This window comes from Macaca thibetana, chromosome 14, assembly GCF_024542745.1.
Source record: "Macaca thibetana thibetana isolate TM-01 chromosome 14, ASM2454274v1, whole genome shotgun sequence".
In the NCBI taxonomy this organism is placed as follows: Eukaryota; Metazoa; Chordata; class Mammalia; order Primates; family Cercopithecidae; genus Macaca; species Macaca thibetana.
In genome coordinates, this window is record NC_065591.1 from 10,600,216 (window position 1) to 10,622,849 (window position 22,634).

At 53.6% G+C, this 22,634-nt stretch overlaps 4 protein-coding genes across 12 annotated transcripts in view; 2 read left to right on the forward strand and 2 right to left on the reverse strand.

Moving 5' to 3' along the window:
- OTUB1 (OTU deubiquitinase, ubiquitin aldehyde binding 1) overlaps positions 1-5,487 on the reverse strand; it is a 238,450-nt gene extending 232,963 nt beyond the window's left edge. The window contains exon 1 of the mRNA XM_050757206.1: positions 5,484-5,487. The gene's annotated coding sequence lies outside the window, so the exon portion shown is untranslated. The remainder of the gene's footprint in view (positions 1-5,483) is intronic.
- Positions 1-22,634, forward strand: part of PLAAT3 (phospholipase A and acyltransferase 3) — a 369,991-nt gene that overhangs the window by 173,115 nt on the left and 174,242 nt on the right. The window lies entirely within an intron of this gene.
- Positions 7,999-16,652, forward strand: ZFTA (zinc finger translocation associated). Its single transcript, XM_050757373.1, has 5 exons — positions 7,999-8,137; positions 10,325-10,822; positions 11,357-11,743; positions 12,011-12,568; positions 12,770-16,652. Exons 1-5 carry the CDS (start codon positions 7,999-8,001, stop codon positions 13,216-13,218), a joined length of 2,031 nt encoding a protein of 676 aa, XP_050613330.1. The 3' UTR covers positions 13,219-16,652.
- Positions 16,819-22,634, reverse strand: part of RTN3 (reticulon 3) — a 74,719-nt gene continuing 68,903 nt past the window's right edge. For 5 of the 9 annotated variants that reach the window (XM_050757112.1, XM_050757110.1, XM_050757107.1 and 2 more), the window contains one exon: positions 16,819-18,430. In XM_050757112.1, coding sequence (XP_050613069.1) covers positions 18,311-18,430 — 120 coding nt within the window. In that variant the 3' untranslated portion in view covers positions 16,819-18,310. Of the gene's footprint in view, positions 18,431-20,875; positions 20,935-22,634 lie in introns of all 9 variants that reach the window. The other 4 variants (XM_050757113.1, XM_050757114.1, XM_050757111.1 and 1 more) reach the window with 1 other exon arrangement.

Here is a 22,634-nt window from a genome sequence, read left to right on the forward strand (position 1 = left end):
CTAGCTCTTGATTTTTTTTTTTTTTTTTTTTTTTTTTTGAGATGGAGTCTCGCTCTGTCACCCAGGCTGGAGTGCAGTGGCATATCTCGGCTTACTGCAAGCTCCACCTCCCGGGTTCATGGCATTCTTTTGCCTCAGCCTCCCAAATAGCTGGTACTACAGGTGCCCGCCACCACGCCTGGCTAATATTTTGTATTTTTAGTAGAGATGGGGTTTTACCGTGTTAGCCAGGATGGTCTCAATCTCCTTACCTCGTGATCCGCCTGCCTCGGCCTCCCAAAGTGCTGGGATTACATGAGCCACCGCACCCGGCCTAGTTTTTTTTTTTTTTTTTTTTGAGACGGAGTCTCATTCTGTTTCCCAGGCTGGAGTGCAGTGGCATGATCTTGGCTCACTGTAACTTCTGCCTCCCGGGTTCAAGCGATTCTTCTGCCTCAGCTTTCTGAGTAGCTGGGACTACAGGCGTGTGCCACCATGCCTGGCTAATTTTTGTATTTTTAGTAGAGACAGGGGTTTCACCATGTTGTTCAGGCTCATCTCAAACTCCTGATCTCAGGTGATCCAACCTTTTTGGCCTCCCAAAGTGCTGGGATTATGGGCGCGATCCACGGTGCCCAGTCAATGAGCATAAAGTTTTAGTTAAATAAGATGAATAGGCTCTGGAGATCTGCTGTAGAACCTAGTGCCTATGGTCAACAATAGTGCACTGTACATTTAAAAGCTTGTTTAGAAGATAGATCTCATGTTAAGTGTTCTTACCACAATTTTAAAAAGAGAGAAGCCTGGCGTAGTGGCTCAAGCTTGTAATCCCAGAACTTTTGGGAGGTTGAGGTGGGAGGATCGCCTGAGTTCAGGACTTTGAGACCAGCATGGGCAACACAGTGAAACCTCATGTCTACAAAAATACAAACATTAGGCCAGGTGTGGTGGCTCACGCCTGTAATCCCAGCACTTTGGGAGGCCAAGGCAGGTGGATCACGAAATCAGGAATTCAGGATCAGCCTGGCCAAGATGGTGAAACTCCATCTCTATTAAAAATACAAAAATTAGCCGGGTGTGGTGGTGGGTGCCTGTAATCCCAGCTACTCAGGAGGCCGAGGCAGAGAATTGCTTGAACCTGGGAGGTGGAGGTTGCAGTGAGCAGAGATCGCGCCACTACACTCCAGCCTGGGAGACACAGCGAGACTCAGTCTCAAAACAAACAAACAAACAAAAAACAGCTGGGCATGGTGGTGCGTGCGTGTATTCTCACTACTAAGGAGGCTGAGGGGTGAGGATCGCTTTCTTCCAGGAGGTTGAGGCTGTAGTGAGCTATGATCGTGCCACTGTACTCCAGCCTGGGTAACAGAGGGAGACCCTGTCTCAAAAAAAGAAAACAATACAAAAATTAAAAGAAAGGAAGGAAGAATTCTTCATCAGACAGAGAAGCTCTTCAAGAGGAAGGAGGGAATCTGAAATCAGAGTGGGAGAGCTAGAGTTTTTACCTGTGAGTCGACCTTGGTGGCAATATCTACAACAGGTGTTCAGTAAGCAACCGTTGGATAAAAGAATGAATGAATAAATGAACTTGCTTGAGAATACCCTGTGTGGTGTGGGGGAAGTGAGGAAAGTTCCAGATTTATAAGAATGGAGTGATACCATTTACCAAAAGCTTAAAAACATGAGTCTGGGCACAGTGGCTCACTCCTGTAATCCCAGCACTTTGGGAGGCTGAGGTGGGTGGATCACCTGAGGTCAGGAGTTCAAGACCAGCCTGACCAACGTGGTAAAACCCCGTCTCTAGTAAAAATACAAAAATTAGCTGGGTGTGGTAGTGGGTGCCTGTAATCCCAGCTACTCAGGCGGCTGAGGCAGGAAAATCGCTTGTACCCTGGAGGCAAAGGTTGCAGTGAGCCAAGATCGTGCCACTGCACTCCAGCCTGGGCAACAAGAGTGAAACTCAGTCTCAAAAACCAAAACACAAACAACAAAAAAACACGAGTCATTGATTTATATTGTTTCTGGATATGCGGGCAGTGAAAGTGTCAGAGCCTGGATGGCAATGATAAGCAGTGGCTTCAGGAAGGGTTAACTTGGGGAACAAGCACCATGACGGCATGTGGAGGGGGAGCTTGTACCGTCTCCGTAATATTTTATTTCTTAAAAAGTGTTAGGCAGCAAACATGTCAAAATGGATACTGTATAACATATTTTTAAATGTAGGTTTGAAATGGTTTATCATTTTAAAAACTGTTTTGAGGCCGGGCGCGGTGGCTCAAGCCTGTAATCCCAGCACTTTGGGAGGCCGAGACGGGCGGATCATGAGGTCAGGAGATCGAGACCATCCTGGCTAACACGGTGAAACCCCGTCTCTACTAAAAATACAAGAAAATTAGCCGGGCGAGGTGGCGGGCGCCTGTAGTCCCAGCTACTTGGGAGGCTGAGGCAGGAGAATGGCGTGAACCCGGGGGGAGCGGAGCTTGCAGTGAGCCGAGATCGCGCCACTGCACTCCAGCCTGGGGCACAGAGCAAGACTCCGTGTCAAAAAAAAAAAAAAAAAAAAAAAAAACTGTTTTGAAGTGTCAGGGATTTGGAGATGGGCTCTGGGTTAACTCTTCTCTTCACCAGTTGCTAGCTGTGTTTTGGACAAGTTGCTTTCTTTCTCATCTGTGACTGGTCGTCTGGGATATCACATCCTAGTCACCTGTACTGAACACTCAAGTTAACACTGGGAAACATTGCCAGCTTTCTCTTTTCCCAAAACAAAAACTTTATTGGCTGCTTTAGTTTCAAATTTAAGCATCTGGGGGTTAAAATTCCACACCTGGCCAGGCGCAATGGCTCACGGCTGTAATCCCAGCACTTTGGGAGGCTGAGGTGGGCAGATCACCTGAAGTCAGGAGTTTGAGACCAGCCTGGCCAACATGGTGAAACCCTGTCTCTACTCAAAATACAAAAATTAGCTGGGTGTGGTAGTGGGCGCCTGTAATCCCAGCTACTCGGGAAGCTGAGGCAGGAGAATCACTTGAACCCGGGACGTGGAGGTTGCAGTGAACCATTGCACTCCAGCCTGGGTGACGAGCAAAACTCCATCTCAAATAAATAAATAAATAAAATAAAATTCCACACCCTCTTCCCTCAACACACATTCAAAGCCCAAGGTTTTGGCTTAGACCTGGATATAATCTTTTTTTTTTTTTTTTTGAGACGGAGTCTCGCTCTGTCGCCCAGGCTGGAGTGCAGTGGCGTGATCTCGGCTCACTGCAAGCTCCGCCTCCCGGGTTCACGCCATTCTCCTGCCTCAGCCTCCCGAGTAGCTGGGACTACAGGCGCCCGCCACCACGCCCGGCTAATTTTTTGTATTTTTTTTTAGTAGAGACGGGGTTTCACCGAGTTAGCCAGGATGGTCTCGATCTCCTGATCTTGTGATCCGCCCACCTCAGCCTCCCAAAGTTCTGGGATTACAGGCGTGAGCCACTGTGCCCGGCCAGATATAATCTTTAAGTTTGAAATTCCTTTGGGATTTTACAAGGGATGATTTAATTTACAATCTACATAGAAAGTTCCTTTAACATTACAGCCTGTATGACTGATCTTAGTTTTTTGAAAGAGTTTGGGTCTGCTCTCTGGAGAATGTTGAGGGCTACTTTTAGAACCAGCATTTGTTTTTTTAGTTCTGAGACATCCTGAAAAGTAGAATCCAGAATTTGTCACAAATTTGGGTCTAGGGAGGTTAATGTTTTACCTCCTTAAAAACTATCCTTTGGGAACACAATTCACAGTTCCTCCGTTTTTGTTGTCAATGGCCCTTCCTTTAATGGGACCTGTCCAAGGAGCCACTGAAGCACTAGGAGAAGGTTGCGCCCTTGGGAGACACTGGCCCTTGCAGGCTGGGACCAACAACCTCAGAAGTCCTAGGGCTGGCCAGAGACAGCAGATAGGGGACTAAGTAGAATCTGAGTTAGACAATGGAAGAGGGAAGGTGTAAAAATCAGGAGTTCTGGGTTTGAAATGGGCTCCAAAGTTCTCAGGTTGTGACCTCATTTTGTTTTCTTTCTCTTTTTTTTTTTTTCTTTTGAGATGGCGTTTCACTCTTGTCGCCCAGGCTGGAGTGCAATGGCACAATCGCAGCTCACTGCAACCTCCACCTCCTGGGTTCAAGCTATTCTCCTGCCTCAGCCTCCCGAGGAGCTGGGATTACAGGCCCGCGCCACCACGCCCAGCTAATTTTTGTATTTTTAGTAGAGATGGGGTTTCACCATGTTGGTCAGGCTGGTCTCGAACTCCCAACCTCAGGTGAACCACCCACCTCAGCCTCCCAAAGTGCTGTAATAGGCGTGAGCCACCTCGCCTGACCTGTAACCTCATTTTCTATCTCCAAATCTATTTTTCTTTTTATAGCCCCGTCCTCTCAATCCAGTTACTTGGGAGTTAGCAGGCCCTTTCCCAGATCATCACATTCAAGCAGGCCCATGTCCTGTAATTCTATCTTCTTGATATGCTCAAGTTAGAACCACTACTACCCCTCAACATTCCCCAACCCCTGCCCCGGGCATAAGCAACTTTTAGGTATATCACTTAGGTAAGAAATAGCCCCTTGGTGAGAAGAGGTATCCTTTTTCCTGGCTCTGCTGGTATTCATCCTCCAGTTGCCTCCCCTTCCTCCTCCTCCTTCCCCTCCTCCTCCTGCTTTCCCTCCTCTTCCTCCTCCTCACTTAGCTGGTATTCATCCTCCAGTTGCCACTGCCTCCTCTTCCTCCTCAATGCAGTGAAGTTTACACCATGATGTGCTATGGCCCTGCTCAAATCTTTTGCCTCCTCTCCATCGGCCCTGGGGCTGCTGCCCTGACTTGGGTCTTTGTTGCTGTCCCTCTCCGCAGCGTTCTCCCAGCTGCCTCCATAATTGTCCACAATTCTGAGCATTGCCAGTGCCTTCAGGACAAACTCAGACTCTCCACATGGCACCTAAGGCTCTAGTCCCTGCCAATTTCTATTTCCTTTTCTGCCTCTCCCACCTGAAACCCTCCTTCACCCAGAGTTTCCCCAGCCCCTGCCAGGAAACCCTTGTTCCCTTTCTCCTCCTGGTCTGTCTAGTCTTGCTTTTGCCCTCCTTAGGAAGTCTTCTCCGCTTGGGGGACCCTTCCGGGGGCTTCCTTCTCCCTTGGTGCTTATCACCCTCGACTGCAGTCAGGGCTGGGGACCCAGGGCACCGGAGGCACTGGTGCAGAGTGTAAGGTACTTTTAGGCTTTTAGGGGCTCCTGAAAATGTTTTATTTTAAAGTTAGATGAAAAAAAAATGTAAGAGTCAAAGAAAGTGTGCTTTTTTCTCAATCAAAAAAATAAATGCGTAGGGTCCATGAAAATATACTGAACTATTTAAAATTTTTTTAAAATAGATGAAGATACTTCATGAAGACAAAAGCACCTAAGTCCTGAGAAAGTGAGAATGTGACCCTGACTGACTGCCATTGGTTTCCCCTTCCCCCAGTGAGGTTGGGGGGGTACCCCCCTGCATTATGTGATTAAGTCTCTGCACCCCCAGCCCCGTTCTCATCACTTAGGACTGCTTTCTGAACAAGAAAAGAAGTGCATAAATAAATGAATGGCCTTGCGCAAGGCTCTTGACTCTGTCTCGATTTCTTCATCCCGACAACGAAGTTCCAGCTTCACGGGGCCGCTGCGGGGTTCAAGTAGTGAGTGGGAAACTTTCAGAATTGCCGAGGGTGCAGCCATTCCAGCCATTCCTGAAATTTTGAAATTTCAAACTGAAATTTCAGAATTTCAGTTTGGAATTCTGAAATTCCAAACTTTCAGAATTGCCGAGGCGCAGAATGTGGGTGGGAAGGGGAGGGCAGAGGTTGTTGAAGGTGGCTCCAGGTGGCTTCGATACCTTTCTTTTGGTAAGAAAATTACCCTCTTTATACACGCAGAGCACTGCAAGGACAGACACCAGAGTCTCACAGGGGCTGGCCCTCAGCATTGGTTCCCTGTGGGGCGAGCAACTAAACTAGAATAAAGCACGAGGGCTCTCGGTCCCGGAAGAACAGGCTTCTTTCATTTTAGGACATTAGGCTCTTTTAGCTTCTTTTCCTTTCTTTCCTTTTTTTTTTTTTTTTAACCATACTACTTAGAAGAGTGTGAAGCCCAGGTCTGTCTCACTTCCCCTTTGTGTTCCCGGGCCTGGCACAGGTGAGGGACATAATGAATTAAGGAATCTCCCCTCTCAGGGTCCTGCGTGGCACCCATCAGCATCAGGGCCTCTGACCCCAAGTGGGTGAGAGTCAGTGCAACCCCCTCCGCCCCCGCCTGCCTGAGCGCAGGGCCTGCCGCGAAGAGAGCAGAGTTGTGAAACGGAGACTCAGTTTACCCAAGGTGGAGTCTCAAGCACGTCAACATGGGGGCTGGGGAAGAGATGGGACATTTCCGCGGCGACAGAGCCCAGAGGCACTTAAGAAATCTTAGTTTTTGTCCCCTCCTCAGAAACACATTGGGGACAGGTTTCCTGTGTTCCAAGTAATTTAATTGCCATGGCTCCCGAAAGGCTGGAGCGGTTTCCTTTTCAGAGGCTGTGGGTGCCTCTGAAAAGGAAAGTCACAGGCAGTATCAGTCTTGCCCATCTTCTCCACTGCTGTGTGTCCAGCGTCTGAAAGCATGAGGGCACACAGTAGGCGGTGAGGAGCGGACGAACTGCCATCGGCGACCGCTGGGTACCTCCCCAGTGCAAGGAACAAAACCCGCCTCCAGACAAGAAGACCCTGCAGGCCTCCCGCACCCTGTAATTTGGATGTCCAGGAATCGCCTTTGTTGTGGGCGCCCAACCTCAGGCAAAGCGAGCACCTGCTCCTCCCGCCGGTCCTCGCAGGAGGACCCCAGGCTGCTGCGCTCCGGCTGCCTCTCACAGTCCCTGCGCTCCGCTTCTCGGGAGCTGGGAGCCCGGGGGCGCCCCGGGACCTGCAGCCAGGGTCCGCCCAGCGCTTCCCAGCCGTGGTAACGCGCCTCCCCAGATGTCCGACACCCCGCCCGGGGCCAGCATTCTTCGCTTCCTAGGGCCGGGACAGGGGTCTGGGGCTGCGTCAGGGGCTCGTCAGGCACCCCCAGGCCTGCGGGGGCAGGATCCTGAGTCACCGCCGCGCACGCCCTCTCCTCCCGGCTTCTAACCTGGGGCCACCTCCGCCCCGCAGGGTCGGGACCCGGCGCAGCCGGCTCTCCGCGGGCATGCTGTGCGCCCCTCTCCCCAGCCCGAGTCACTGCGGAGGCCGCCCCCACCCCTGGCTGGCTCGGGGGAGCCTCGCCTGTCCGCCCCTCCCATGAGAAGCTCGAGCTCTCAGCGCTCCCGGGCGGCTCCCGCGGGAGGGGGCGCGGCCGCCCCCACGGCTCCACCCTCTCGGCGGGGCCGCAGCCATCTGGGGCCCCTGCCAGTAGCGGCCGCTCCGGGGCCCGCACCGAGCTCGCGACCCGCTTGCGCGGCGGGAGGCAGCCCCGGGCAGGGACCCCGGCCTCCCCAGCGGGCGATCCCGGCGCTGAGATACCCCGAGGGGGCGGTGGCCGCGAGCCGAGCCCGGGTGGAAGCGCGTCGCAGGGGACGCGGGCACCCCTCGCCACCTCGGTGACCCTTCGGGAGCCGGGACCGGAGCCCCGGAGGCGGCGGTGCGGGCCCGCGGGGGCGGCGAGGTCCGTGCCCCTAGCGTCCGGACCCGGCGCAGGCTGCTGAGCCTCGGCTGGGCTCGTCGCCTCCCGCCTTTCCCCCCAGCCCCCCGCGAGCTGGCAGGAGGAAATAGCGCGCGGCCCCTTTAAATTTACCCAGGAGCCCTTAAAGGAGCCCCAGGGGCCCCAGACAGGAATCCCCACCCCGGTCCAGCCCGCGCCGCCGAGCGAGCAGCCTGCCGTCCGTGCGGCCGGCCGCCCCGTGCATGCGCCCCGCGCCCCGGGGCCCCGCGCAGCGAGCGCTCCGCGCGGGCTGCCGCCAGCCCCGCGGCCCCGCGCCCCGCCGCCCCGGGGCCCCGCTCCGCAGCGCAGCGCATGGAGCCCGGCGGGGACCACCGGAGCCGGAGCAGCGGCGGCAGGGGCGGCCCCGGGCCAGCAGTGGCCTCGGCACGGGGCCGACGGCTGCCGCCAGCCGGATCGAGCGGCAGCGCGGAGCCGGAAGAAGACGAAGGCGGTAAGAGCTGGGGCCGGCGGCCCGGGCGGGGGCCCCGGCGTGGGGGAGGGGAGGGCTGCGGCTCGGGGCCCCTCTCCGCCGCCGAACAAAGCGGGGGACGCGGGCAGGGCGGCCGGGGGCGCCACCTGGTGGGCGCGGAGCGCGGCTGCAGGGCTGGCGGGGGAGTCCCCCGCCCAGCTACCGGGGTCGGCCCGCGGGGCTTGGGCGGCTCGCCTCCCCCTTAAAGGGCCCCGCGGCCGCCCGCAGCGCCCCGCCTTGGGGGCCAGGCCCGAGGGGCCCCACTGGGCAGGGCGCCACGGAGCGAGGCTTGTGGACTTGCGGCCCCCGCCCCTTTCTCTTTCAGACTCCCAGGTTGTCTCTCTAATCGGGCTGTCTCTTAAAAGTCCATCCAGACCCTGGGTCCCCTTCGGGGGCTTTTCCCCAGCGGAGCTGAGCTCAGCTCCGAACTCTGCTGTTGTAAATCGGGCTGCTCCTTTCGTCTCGTGGCCTTGTGAGAGACATGCACCCTTTTTCTTTTCTCCCACGTTCTCCCTAGGAAAGTGCATCGCTTGCGCCCAGGGGGCTCACACCATCTTTTCCCACCGCGGGCAGTTTTTAAAGCGATGGGTTCGCTCACAAAGGCAGACAGACACCCCTCCTGCCCGTGCATTCTCCCTTCCCTTCTTTTCAGAATTTTTTTTGCCCTAATTTGTCAGCTCTAGCGGAACCAGCCAGTTTTCCTCGTTCGCTCTCAAAGGAGGCTGTTTACTCATTTCCCGGCTGCAGGGTCACGCCTTAAGACCCTTGAAGGTTTCCTTCAGGCCAGGGAGACTCAGCCCGAATCTCCAGGCTCCCCTCCCGGTCTCTCCCCTCCCAGAAACGCCCCATCCCCTTTTGTTTTTAAAGAACCTCGGCTCCTCCCCCTTTTTCGGCTCTTAAAGGGCCAATCCACCTTAGGCTAGCCTGGATCCAGCGCTGGAAGAAGGATGCTTAGAGACCAGCCAGCTAGCCAGTGTCTTTGCAGACAAAGAAGCCCAGGCCCAGAGGGTGGACATGACCTATCAAAGGTCACAGAGCAAGTTACCAGTGAAGCCAGGACTTGAACCCAAGCCTATGACTCCAAAGCCAGTAGATTCTATGGATCTACTTAAATAAAAACTAAAATAAAAAAAACTTCCACAAGGGTGACAGGAGCCCTTTCTGATCCTGTCTTTTGTTTTCCCAACCCTGTGATTCTCCACTGGGAGAATGACCAGAACCTGCTTGTGTGCCCAGGAGACATTTTTCTAAATCAAGAGGGGTGGGAACTGTAGGGAGGGTAGGGGACTGCTCTGGGTGGGTGTCTGACACAGGGAACGCCATTGGGTTAGTGGGGCCTCTCCAGTGCCCGCCCTTCTGACTGCTGGGCAGTGGCCAGCTCCCTGCCAGAGCAGCAAATAAAGCCCCAGAAAGACTTAATGGGCTTCAGTGGATGGTGGCCACTCCCTGCCGCAGTGTCATTAGTTGCCACTGGTGGCCCTCCTCCTATCCCTTTTCAGGGTCATTGGCTCCTCCAGAATCTGGAGAAGTTTTGGTCTCAGAAACTCCTTTCCCTGGAGATGTTGGCAGCTTTGTCTTAGGGATCCCTCCCATCTGGGGGCCTAGATTTGGGGAACTGACAAGGCCTAGCCCATCCCCAAAATGGGACTCTCAGGAGGCTGTATTTGAAGCATTACTGGCAAAAGGGAGAAGACTTGTGGGTGGGGCCCTCCTGGCGGGGGCCCCAGGCGGGTGGGTCCCGTATGCAGCCCTGGCTGCAGACAGATGCCCCCTTTGTTTGTCTGGCCCCACTGCCTGCTCTGCTCCGGCTGGAACCGCCCTGGCCTGCTGCTCTCCCGGCTTTCTCCCTACAGCTCTTGTCCAGAAAGGGCACCTTACAGAGCTGGCTGGCTCCTTGGCCCTCACCTTATTTTTTAAAAAGTCAGAGTTAGTTCCATAGTGCCCTGCGTCCTTTTGTTCTTGATCTCCTCTTAAAGGGTCCTTGCCCTTTGTAAAGGGCTAATGTTTTGGCTCCCCGCTTCTCCTACATCCCTTTTATTGCTGTTGCCATCCCTTTCCTGCCCCGGAACACCCCCTCCCCCAGCTCCCTCTTTCAGGGCTCACCATTGAAGTCCTCGCTTCTTTCCCTGGAAATCAGAGATTGAAAAACTCTCTCCCTTTCCCCTTCAGGGCAAGATCTTCAGCTGGAAGGGGGTGCCTTGGGGTCCTGGGGGAGTGCCCCCCTGCCCTCCTCCAGGGCCAGGGGACCAACATCTTCAGGCAGGAAATACTCAGACCACTGTGAGGCCCGGGCTTCAAGGCCTGGAAAAAGCCGCATCCCTGGCCGTGACCACCGGCGCTACTACCACGACCACTGGCGGCTGGAGTACCTGATGGACTTCAACCCTGCCCGGCACGGCATGGTGTGCATGGTGTGCGGCAGCTCCCTGGCCACCCTCAAGCTCAGCACCATCAAGCGCCACATCCGCCAAAAGCACCCCTACTCCTTGCACTGGAGTCCCCGGGAGAAGGAAGTCATCAGCAACAGCTGGGATGCACACCTGGGGCTGGGGGCCTGCGGAGAGGCCGAGGGCCTGGGGGTCCAGGGGGCTGAGGAGGAGGAGGAGGAGGAAGAAGAGGACGAGGAGGAGGGGGCTGGTGTCCCCGCTTGCCCGCCCAAGGGCCCAGGTAAATGCAGATTCTGTAGAGGCGGGGGTCTGGGTGGCCAGTGGGGTGCAGTGGGTCAGCCGTTCTGCCAAGGAGCTGGTGTTCTTGAGCAAGTCACTGCTCCTTCTCTGGGTGGGGTCTGTTTATCGCCCTTATTATACAAAGGTGGGGGAAGGACAGTGGGGTGAGAGGGTCTCCGATGTCCATGACAGCTTGGATATTCTGTGGTTTTTGAATATCAAGGAGAGAGGTTGGGCGACAGGCCGTTGAAAGGCTTGGAGCGGGGAGGCCTGGCTGGGGTGGGTGAGGGAAGGGGAGGGTGCTGGAGAGGTGTGGCTGACGGTGAAGGCCAGGGACAGGGCTAAATTCCACTGTGGGGGAAGTGTGGGTGGTGCTTGAAGTGTGAGCAGAGGAGGGTTTAGGGAGGTGAAGTTAGGAGTTCAGGGGAGAGGAAGAGAAGGGCAAAGGTTAGGCCTGGGGCCCAAGTGAGAGAGTGGCTGTAGTGGGGTGCTCTGTGGGGCCAGCGTCTCAGTTCCTTCCCTCCAACCCTTTCAGGCAAAGCCCCAGCTGGTGGGGGCTGCCGGCGCCAGCGGCGAGGGGGCCCAGTGGCACCCCGGGCTCGGCGTCTGCGCCTCTCAGCCTCCCGGAGGGCCGGGGGCAGCAGGGGGCTGGGGGCCCGGCGCCTGGAGAGGAGGCTGAAGGAGTCCCTGCAGAACTGGTTCCGGGCCGAGTGTCTCATGGACTATGACCCGCGGGGGAACCGGCTGGTGTGCATGGCCTGTGGTCGGGCACTGCCCAGCCTGCACCTGGACGACATCCGTGCCCACGTGCTGGAGGTGCACCCCGGCTCCCTGGGGCTCAGCGGCCCCCAGCGCAGTGCCCTGCTGCAGGCCTGGGGGGGCCAGCCTGAGGCGCTGTCTGAGCTCACCCAGTCCCCACCAGGTGCGAGGCCCATCCCAGGCTGAGACCCCCTCATATTGGGGCTCTGAAGTGGGGTCTGGCCAAAACTGGGAGGCAGGGACTTAGGGCTGAGGGCTGAAGGCCAGGAGCTGGCGCTCCACACACATACACTCACTCCGCCCCCAGACACAGACAGACTGGGGCCTTTAGCTTGGGGCTGGGGTGAGGAGCCAGGATGGACCCCTCTGCGTGAGCAAGGGCAACCCAGCCAGCAGGCTGAGCCCCTCTCCCTCACCCCTTCCCCAACAGGCGATGACCTCGCCCCCCAGGACCTGACCGGAAAGAGCCGGGACTCGGCCTCCGCTGCTGGAGCCCCCACCTCTCAGGATCTCAGCCCCCCAGACGTAAAGGAAGAGGCTGGCTGGGTCCCTGAGAGGCCCGGGCCCGCAGAGGAGGAGGAGGAGCTGGAGGAGGGCGAGGGCCAGAGGGCGGGGGTCCCGGGCCGGTCGCCGCGGGGCCGCGCCCACCGCCGCCACCCCCAGGAGCGCTGGCGGCTGGAGTACCTCATGGAGCTGGACGGCGGCCGGCGCGGCCTGGTGTGCGGGGTGTGCGGGGGCGCGCTGGCCTCGCTCAAGATGAGCACCATCGAGCGCCACATCCGCCGGCGCCACCCGGGCTCCACGCGCCTCGGCGGGCCCGTCCAGGCCCTCATCGCCCGGGAGTGGAGCGAGAAGGCCGCCCACCTGCTGGCCCTGGGGCTGCCCCGCCCCGAGTCCCCCCGGGGCCCCGCCGCCCCGGACACAGCCGCAGTCTCCGAGGAGGGGGGAGGGGACGAGGAGGAGGAGCCAGAGGAGGAGGAGGAGTGGGGTGAGCGGTGGGGCCAGAGCAGGCGGAGAGGGAGAGCCGGGCAGGGCCCCGGGCAGGCAGGGAGCGAGGGTCGGGCGCTGTTGGGGAAGAAGGGACTGGAGGATGGGATAGAAGGGCAAAGGCGGGGTGACCGGAGATGAGACGCGGGGCCCGGCCTGTTGTCCCCCGCCGTCGCCAATGCGGCCCTTTGTCCCTCCCTAGGCGACGTTCCGCTGTCTCCTGGGGCTCCCTTGGAACGGCCCGCCGAAGAAGAGGAGGACGAAGAGGACGGCCAGGATCCCGGGGGACTCGCCTTGCCTCCGCCGCCTCCCCCGCCGCCGCCCCCGCCCCGCAGCCGGGAGCAGCGGCGGAACTACCAGCCGCGCTGGCGGGGCGAGTACCTGATGGACTACGACGGCAGCCGGCGCGGCCTGGTGTGCATGGTGTGCGGGGGCGCGCTGGCCACCCTCAAGGTGAGCACCATCAAGCGCCACATCCTGCAGGTGCACCCCTTCTCCATGGACTTCACGCCCGAGGAGCGCCAGACTATCCTGGAGGCCTACGAGGAGGCGGCGCTGCGCTGCTACGGCCACGAGGGCTTCGGGCCGCCCGCCCCGGCGCCGCGCGACGGCGGCGCGGACCTCAAGTCTGGCGCTGTGTGTCGGGCGTAGCGGCCTAGCGGGCCCACGGGTCGGGTCGGGTCGGATCGGGCTCTCCTCGCCCTGTGCTCGCCCGGACCTCCCACTTGGCAGATCCTCGCGCCAGGTGTTAGAGCTTCCCGCGGCCGCGCCCCCCGCTGGCCGGGCCGGGCGGAGACTGGGGATCGGGTGGGGCCACCGGCGTTCGCGCGGTGCCGCTTGGGTCCCTGAGCCAGTCGGTACGCTGCGGGAATGCGCACTCTCCCATCGGCCCAGAGCCCTGCCCTCCCCGCGCAGGGCCCACGTTTTCCGAGAATCCAAAGCGGCCTCCAAGTGTTAGCGCCGAGCGCTCCCGGCCGCACCCCGCGAGGGAATCCTCCGCAGGCCGGGACTGGGAGCGCCGTCAGTCAGTATTGGGGCTACGCAGGCTCTGGCCCTGGCCCTGGCTGGGGGCCCAGTTCTCTGCAGCCTTGCACGCCGGCAGGCACGGCTCCCGGCTCGGGGGCTGCTGGCTGCCCTTCCCTAATTGGGATTCTCGGCCTCTCGGAGGCCCCGGCTGCGGACTGGGGCTTCCAGCGGGAGGCTGGGCCGCGGGGCTCGGGAGCCTTCCCGGGCTGGCAAGGCGCATTGGACCGAGGGCGGGGCGATGCGCCCGGGTCCCGGGTCAGACCAGCTGCGCCTACCTCCGGGGCAGGCTCAGTGGGAAGCGTGCGCCTGGCGGCTCCACCCTTCTCCCGGGCCGCTGCCACGCCCTCCAGGACATCTTGTAAAGGGATTAGCACTTTTTTCCTTTGCTCCTCTTGCCCCGAGGGCCCTTGCTTACCCCTAAACTCAGAGTCGGGCGCCACCAGGTCCGGGGGAGCCCGGGGCACAGGCGGTCCCGGCAGTCAGCCTTCGATTCCCGCTCCATCCCCATCCCCCTTTGTCCGCGGTGGATGCGGCGCCGGTTCTCAACCCGCAGGGCCTGGGGCCGGGCCTCGGTCTCTTTTCCCCGTGGCAGCCCCAGGCCCTGTGGGGCAGGGAAGGGGCCCCGCGATCTCCCAGGCAGGTCCGAGAGGGATGTGTAGATTCATTCTCCCGTGGAGAACAGGTGGCCCCGAGATCAGGCCCTTTTTTGCTCTTTGTATTTTATTTTGAAACTGTATTTAATGCTTTTATATGAAAGGGGGAGGGGCGGGGACAGAGGACCCAGTCACCCTTATGTGCAAATGTCTTATTTATTATGCGTGTATCAGAGATAAGCTGTGAGAGGTGGTGGAGGGAGGACCTGAAGGAAGGAGGAGCGAGGGCAGAGGCGGGGACGGGAGGACCCCAACTAGCTGTGCTGATGTTACTCTTGCTGGGAGACTCTGGGCCCTACTGTCTGCTCTTCACAAAGCCAGGCTGCTGCAGGGACAGTTCCCTCGGTCCTAAAGTCGGGGCGGGGAGGCTAGTGGGTGGAACTTGAGGGTTAGGTCTGGAGAAAGAGATGCCCTGGCAGCGGGGGCCAGCCCCTGCTTCGGGGTGGGAAAGCAAAGGGCAAAGAGGAGGTCCCTCCTCTCACTCCTGACCCCCAGGCCAGAACCCAAGGTTCAAGTGCCTCAGGCCCAGTCCCCTTGACTCTTCCTGTTTGGGAGTTGGATTTTATACCACGGATTTTATAGCATTTTTATATAATTCAAGATTGTCAGAATTGGAAAGGGCCCTGAGATCACTAGTACCACCCTCCTCCCCTTCACAGATAGGTAAATTGGAGCCCAGGAACCCAGATGGCCATACAGCCAGGTAGGCACAGTAGAAGAACTAGAATGAAAATTCTAGCTCCCGACTCAGTGTTCTTTAGCCGATACCAGGCTGTTTCCCAATTCACTGGTTATTAAAATTTATCAGGCCTGCCGAAGGATTGACATGCTGGGCACTGCAGGCCACCACAGTGGATATATGACTCCTGAAGGTGGCAAAGCCCTGCACACTGCTTTGGGATGAGCACGCTGAGCTCTGCAAGGCCTCAGCTGGAAGGCGCCGTGGGCTCGGCCTTCCTCTCCCCAGCAGAACTCGAGGCGGGGCGCTGCCACCGGGCCCAAGGCCTCCTCGGCAGGGGGCTTTGTGCTCTTTGTTGTGGAGGCCACCAGGGATTCAGGAAGATCCTGAATGGGTTGTCAGTTGACTGAAAAGTAAATTCCCAGTGAGTTTGAACCTCCAGGGTTTTGGGGACAGTATTAAAAGCTTGAGAACGGAGATTATGGATGGCACCAGGCTGTGCACTGCCATTCTTTTACTTTCCTTCATGTATTTTTTCAGATCCAGAGTATTAACACCCTCAATATTACTCTGCCTGCTCAAAAACAGTAGGTAAATTGGGGCAACCAATTTATAATCACTCAAGCCCACTGCCAAAGTTCAGATAAGCCAGGGCGGAGGAGTTAGAGGTTTTCCCCCCTCCACAGGCAGGGAGAGGCCTCAGGAGGAGAGTGGACATGTTTACTGAGACAGCCCCAAACACACCAGCTCAAAGTGTGTCTCAGAGCAGCAGCATCACCTTAGGAATCTGCCAGAAGTAAAAATTCTTGGGCCATACCCTAGGGTTAATCAGAAACTTGGTTGGGGCCTAGCAGTCTGTTTTCATGAGCCCTTCACTGATCTTAATGCAGCTGAAGTGCTGGGCACCCCTGATGGGGAAGGGCTGCGGTTGTGATTCCGGTGATTTCTGCTTTGTTGGAAGTTACGGCCTCACAGGTTAGAGGCTGCAAGTTGAGTTGGCCTTCTTGCCTAGGTGTGCCTCCTTGCCTTGGGATTCTGACATGAACAGGTGAAGTCTCCATTTTTTTTTTTTGTTAATGGTATGCTTGCTATTATGGCCAATATGTAAATGTTACTCTGAATACATATTTATATACCATGTTACTTAGTGACATTATTCAGACATTTGTATGCGTATTTGTGAAGTTGTTTGCATCAGTCATTTAAAGAATATTTCAGCCTAAGTTTTCTAAGAGGTATGTTGAATACATTTTTAAAAGCCAGCTTAAGGGTCACAGCAGCCTTAGTTTAGGAGAAGAGCTAATCACAGGTGACCACTCAAGTTTTTTCAATGAAGACCTGATGATGTATTTAGTTCCCATTTTCCATGGTGATTGACTCAATTTAAGTGCATTGTGGCTATATGTAATTTACAGGCTGCTTTACGTTGCAGGTGGGGAAATCTCCTAGGCTGGTGTGAGGCCGATCTGGGATAAAAGACCCCCTGACCCCTCCTCATTCTAAGGTCACCACCTCTTAGAGGGTCTCTTATTTTCTTTCAGAGATCAAATGCACAGTTATGCTCTACAACTAAATTCTGCAGTCTTGGGAATCCTTACGATTATCAACTGTTAGTCACTTTTTAAAGCCCCCAAAGTGGAGTGAGGATAGGGGGAGTGGAAGCAGTGTTTGGTTCTTACTTTACCCAAACTGTGTATAAAGAATAAAGTTAGCAGAATGATGCCACAGTCATTGTGTTTTTTTTTTTTTTTTTTTTTTTTATTAATACCACATCAATTTGCAATTTTACAGGAACCAAGATTCAAGCTCCTTAGGTGCTACTGTATTTATGTTGCACGCACAGACACGTACACAGAGTTTCATTAGTAATTTTTCATCTATAGGTTTCTCTTAAAAAAAAAAAAAAATCCTGTGTGGCACAAAGATCTCTTCAATTATCTAAACACAGCAGCAACAAAAGAAAAACTGGATGTGGCGCTTCCACTGCAGAAGGTCTTTTGGAGGGGAAGCCCAAAAAGACAATCACTGACTTCCTGGGAGGGCAGAGGATATGGATGGAGAATGCACTTCCTACTAGGACATGAAACCAGTTAAAACACTCAAAAGGGGCTAAGAAAATAAGACGGAGTAAGGCAAGGGTACCTTTTACCCATCCAAATTCCTAACTAATTTTCCCAAAACGTGGAAAGACAATTTCCTTCCACTACTTTTTGCAGCTGCCGTACTTTGGGACTATCAAATATCATAGTCCTTTAAACTCACCAGTGCATATTCCCTCTGAACGATCATGACTGTGAGTGAGAACGTGAAGGAACTCACAGATGATTTTTCTTTCAAGTTCGCTGAATTTTCATGTTGAAGGTGAAGAAAAAAACTTACCCTCAAATGGGAATCGGAGATTTGAATCTCGGGAAAAGATCAAGAAAAAAAGGCTTTCTGTATTTCACCTCTTGAGAATGTTCCCCCCACATACTGAGATAGGATCACAATAACTCAATAACTGAGGAGCCCACATGCAGGTTATTTTTTTCTCTAACAAGTTTACAGCAGTGTACAGCAGTTACAGACATTTATTTTATCATAAGAAAAGTACAACCATATTTATTAAACTTAAGGTGAGGTGGGCAGGGGAGAGGGAGGAAAGCACATTCAGGAATGAGTTCTCAAACTAATGCTCAGAACTGGTGTCCAGTGACATAGAAACCACTTTCCCAAATGGCAGAGTCTTTCCTTCCCTGGGGATAGTGGCAGAGGGAGTGGCGGCCACCGCAGCATTCCCGTTGACTCCCTCTCAGTCCCACTTTCCATTTCTATTCTTTTTTTTATCAGATGGCATTCTTGGAATCAGGAATTATCACTATCACCTATAAGTTATTCATCACGTTGAAAGTTAAATCACTAAAGAAAAGGAATACCAGGAGTAGCTGCTCACATTGTGGGGCAGGAAGATAGGATTTGAGGGCTGCTAAAAAAAAAAAAAAAAAAAAAAAAAAAAAACCAAGGAAGATATCACACTCCTGTCCCCAAATAATTTTTTCATAAGTTAATCATACTTCTTAAGGGTAAAACTATAATGGATAGCTGAGTAAGACTAGTGCTGAAAACTGGATAGAAGGATCCAGAGGTGTTCTATCTTTCATTTTCTCTTCTACCTCCAATCTTTCCCCTTTCAAGCTACAGGTAAAGGCTCCACCACCATTAAGGTATTGACTTATCCTATGAATTTGATTCTTTCTTTATTCTTCTGAGTTCTAAGATAGTTCTTTTTCAGTCCATCAATTTTTGTGCTTGATATTGAGGGTTAAAGGGAAAGGATGGGAGAAAACACCAAATTAAAAAAAAAAAGCTTGGAATGCAGGCTCAAGCTGACACTGAGTATGTTCCTTCATAGTACAAGTAACGACATTATAACTATTAAATGGTGTTTTAGTAACTGTTGCGTTTCTGGTTTCCATGTAGTTATTCTGCCTTTTTTTTGGCGATTCCGGGGAGTTTTGCTTGGATCCTATTGAGAAAAGGAGGGGAAAAAGAAAGAAAGTGAAAACATAAGCATTTGATCTAGGTTTTTATTTTAACTGTGATGCTAGAGGACAGTCCTGGACTTGCATAGGCAATGTGAAACGCATTCTCCCGGCTGGGCGCAGTGGCTCACGCCTGTAATCCTAGCACTTTGGGGAGCTGAGGCTGGCAGATCACGAGGTCAGAAGTTGCAGACTAGCCTGGCCAATATGGTGAAACCCCGTCTCTACTAAAAAATGCAAACATTAGCTGGGCGCATTGGTATGTACCTGTAATCCTAGCTACTCCGGAGTCTGAGGCAGGTGAATCCAGGAGAATCGCTTGAACCCAGGAGGCGGAGGTTGCAGTGAGCAGAGATCGTGCCACTGCACTCCAGCCTGGGTGACAGCTAGACTCCGTCTCAAAAAAAAAAAAAAAAAAAAAAAAAAAAAGGCCGGGGTGGTGGCTGGCTTACGCCTGTAATCCCAGCACTTTAGGAGGCCGAGGCAGGCAGATCACGAGGTCAGGAGATCAAGAACATCCTGGCTAACACAGTGAAACCCCGTCTCTACTAAAAATACAAAAAGTTAGGCCGGGCGTGGTGGCTCACGCCTGTAATCCCAGCACTTTGGGAGGCCGAGGCGGGCGGATCACGAGGTCAGGAAATCGAGACCATCCTGGCTAACACGGTGAAACCCCGTCTCTACTAAAATACAAAAAATTAGCCGGGCGTGGTGGCGGGCGCCTGTAGTCCCAGCTACTCGGGAGGCTGAGGCAGGAGAATGGCATGAACCCAGAAGGTGGAGCTTGCAGTGAGCCGAGATCGTGCCACTGCACTCTAGCCTGGGCAACAGAGTGAGACTCCGTCTCAAAAAAAAAAAAAAAAAAAAAAAAAAAAGTGTTAACAAATTCAAAGGGCTGGGTTCACAGTATTTGCTATTAATAATTCAAAATAAAAGCAGGGCTCATGCCTGTAATCTCAGCACTTTGTGAGGCCAAGGTGGGAGGATCACTTGAGGCCAGAAGTTTAAGCCTGGCCTGGCCCAGCATAGTGGGACCCCCATCTCTATAAAAAACAAAAAATTAGCCAGGGCATGGCACATGCCTGTAATGTCAGCTACTCAGGAGGTTGGGGTGGGAGGATCACTTGGGCAAGGGAGCTCAAGGCTGCAGTGAGCTTTCAGCTTGTGCCACTGCACTCCAACCTGGGTGACAGAGTGAGACCCTGTCTCTAAAAAGCAAAAGAAAAAAAAAAAAAACATATTGTCCTTTAGGTACAGGGAAAAACAAAGTACAAAGAAGAAAACTATTTGATACAGGGAGTCATAAAGATGTTTTCTATCTTTATTTTATTTCCTGATTTAATTATTAATTGGTTTTAAAAAAATGGGAACAGAGATTTGGCAATCTTAGAAAAGACAAGTTTGATCCTTAAGTTACTTATTTACTAAACTGTTGTTTCTGAGAGGGATGTGTTTGGCTTAGATGAATACATGTGAAAATAAATGAAGGTGGAGAAGCAACCAATAACTATTTTTTTTGAGACGGAGTCTCACTGTCGCCCAGGCTGGAGTGCAATGGCATGGTCTCAGCTCACTGCAACCTTGCCTCCCAGTTTCAAGCGATTCTCCCGCCTCCCCCCAGTTTCAAGCCTGCCGAGTAGCTGGGACTACAGTTGCGCGCCACCACATCCGGCTAATTTTTGTATTTTTAGTAGAGACGGGGTTTCACTATGTTGGCCAGGCTGGCCTCGAACTCCTGATCTCATGATCTGCCCGCCTCAGCCTCCCAGTGTTGAGATTACAGGCGTGAGCCACCGCGCCCAGCCCGCAACTAAGAACGTTTAAAAGCCAGTTCAAAAAGGTAGAGTAGCCTATGGTCCTTGCTACTCTAGGAGAAGCTGAGGTGGGGGGATCACCTGAGCCCAGGAGGTCGAGGCTGCACCTCACCTCAGCCTGGGTGACAGAGTGAGCCCTGTCTCCAAAAAATTCCACTGATCTTTTTTTTCCATTGATCCTCTTGTCTCAGCCTCTCCAGTAGCTGGGACTAAAGGTATGTGCTACCATGCACAGCTAATTTTTTATTCTTAGTAGAGACAAGGCTCTATTACATTGCCCGGGCTGGTCTTCAACTCCTGGGCTCAAACAATCCTCCTGTCTCGGCCTCCCAAAGCACTGGCATTACAGGTGTGAGTCAAAATGCCTGGTCTGTTGATAATTTTTAATCTAAGATACAAAGGTCCATAAGGCAGGGCCAAAACATATATAAAGGATTTTTTTTTCCTTTTTACAGAAGCAGCTATAATAATTTCTAGTAAAATGAAACTATTAACCAAGGTTTTTATCAAAATGAAAATTACTTTCCTTGGCATCAGCATTTTGTACAAGGGACTAAAGATAATTGGGGGGAAGGAAGCATACCTCATGATGATGTGGTCTTTAAATGTACTTACTTTTCAACAATTGACTTGGTCTGATCTCGGGCGATGCCAACATAGTGATCAATCTGGGTCTTTAAGGAAGGAAAATAGATTCAGTTGTGGTAACATACAGATCACCAATTTTCCTGAAGGCACTGCTCTTTTGTCTAGTTTAACCATTTTTTAAACACTACTGACTAGTCTAGAAAATGAAAATACCCAGTTTTTATAATTTTTTTTTTCTGAGATGGAGTCTTGCTCTCACCCAGGCTGGAGTGCAGTGGCACTTTCTTGCTCACGGCAAGCTCCACCTCCCGGGTTCACGCCATTCTCCTGCCTCAGCCTCCCAAGTAGCTGGGACTACAGGTGCCCGCCACCACTTTTTTGTATTTTAGTAGAGACGGGGTTTCACCATGTTAGTCAGGATGGTCTCGATCTCTGACCTCGTGATCCACACCTGCCTCGGCCTCCCAAAGTGCTGGGATTACAGGCGTGAGCCACTGTGCCTGGCCTTCTTTCTTTTTTTTTTTTAGATGGAGTTTTGCTCTTGTTGCCCAGGCTGGAGTGCAAGGGTGCAATCTCGGCTCACCGAAACTGAAACCTCCACCTCCCGGGTTTAAGCAATTCTCCTGCCTCAGCTTCCCAAGTAGCTGGGATTACAGGCATGTACCACCACGCCTGGCTAATTTTTTATTTTTAGTAGAGACAGGGTTTCTTCATGCTGGTCAGGCTGGTCTTGAACTCCCGACCTCAGGTGATCCACCTGCCTCGGCCTCCCAAAGTGCTGGGATTACATACACGAGCCACCACACCCAGCCTTAAAAGTATTTTTAAAACCTCTGGTTTTAGAATCCAAATGACACCATAAACACCCCACACTTTGTTAAAGTTAAAAAAAAAAATCACTCATCTTTTGCAGAGGTTAAGTCTTACTTCGTAAGTATTTTCTTTAGAGACACTGGAGTATATAACAGTTTCCAATTACTAGAAACTGTGTGTCTAATCTATTTTCTGTGATCATAAATACATTATGGCTCTTGTGTAACACCAATTCACTTAATACCAAAAAGCCAAAAAGACTCTTGATGGATGACTTAATCCATAAAGAATAATGTCAGAGCATCTAGTATACTTGGTACACATCATCCAACAATGCAAATACCTCTTCACACTGATGGATTACCTTAATAACCTAGAGTTTAAAGTTTCCTTTTAGACACCCGGCTTTTATTCATTTAAGCGTTTTTTTGTTTTTTTTTTTTTTGAGATGGAGTCTTGCTCTGTCACCCAGGTTGGAGTGCAGTGGCGCAATCTTGGCTCACTGCAACCTCCGCCTCCCAGGTTCAAGCAATTCTCCTGCCTCAGCCTCACGAGTAACTGGGACTACAGGCGTGTGCCACCACACTAGGCTAATTTTTATTTCATTTTTTTTGAGATGGAGTCTCGCTCTGTTGTCCAGGCTGGAGTGCAGTGGCGCAATCTTGGCTCACTGCAAACTCCGCCTCCTGGGTTCATGCCATTCCCCTGCCTCAGCCCTCCAGGCAGCCGGGACCACAGGCACCAGCCACCACGCCTGGCTAATTTTTTGTATTTTTAGTAGAGACGGAGTTTCACTTTGTTAGCCAGGATGGTCTTGATCTCCTGACCTCGTGACCCACCCGCCTCGGCCTCTCAAAGTGCTGGTATTACCGGCGTGAGCCACCGGGCCCGGCCCCACACTGGACTAATTTTTATATTTTTAGTAGAGATGGGGTTTTACCACGTTGGCCAGGCTGGTCTCGAACTCCTGACC

Bases quoted from the DNA above. Each gene is read 5' to 3' on its own strand.
- ZFTA (XM_050757373.1), top strand. From the start codon at position 7,999: ATGGAGCCCGGCGGGGACCACCGGAGCCGGAGCAGCGGCGGCAGGGGC. The intron at 11,744-12,010 runs GTGCGAGGCCCA...CTTCCCCAACAG, and splicing joins GCTCACCCAGTCCCCACCAG to GCGATGACCTCGCCCCCCAG. The intron at 12,569-12,769 runs GTGAGCGGTGGG...GTCCCTCCCTAG, and splicing joins AGAGGAGGAGGAGGAGTGGG to GCGACGTTCCGCTGTCTCCT.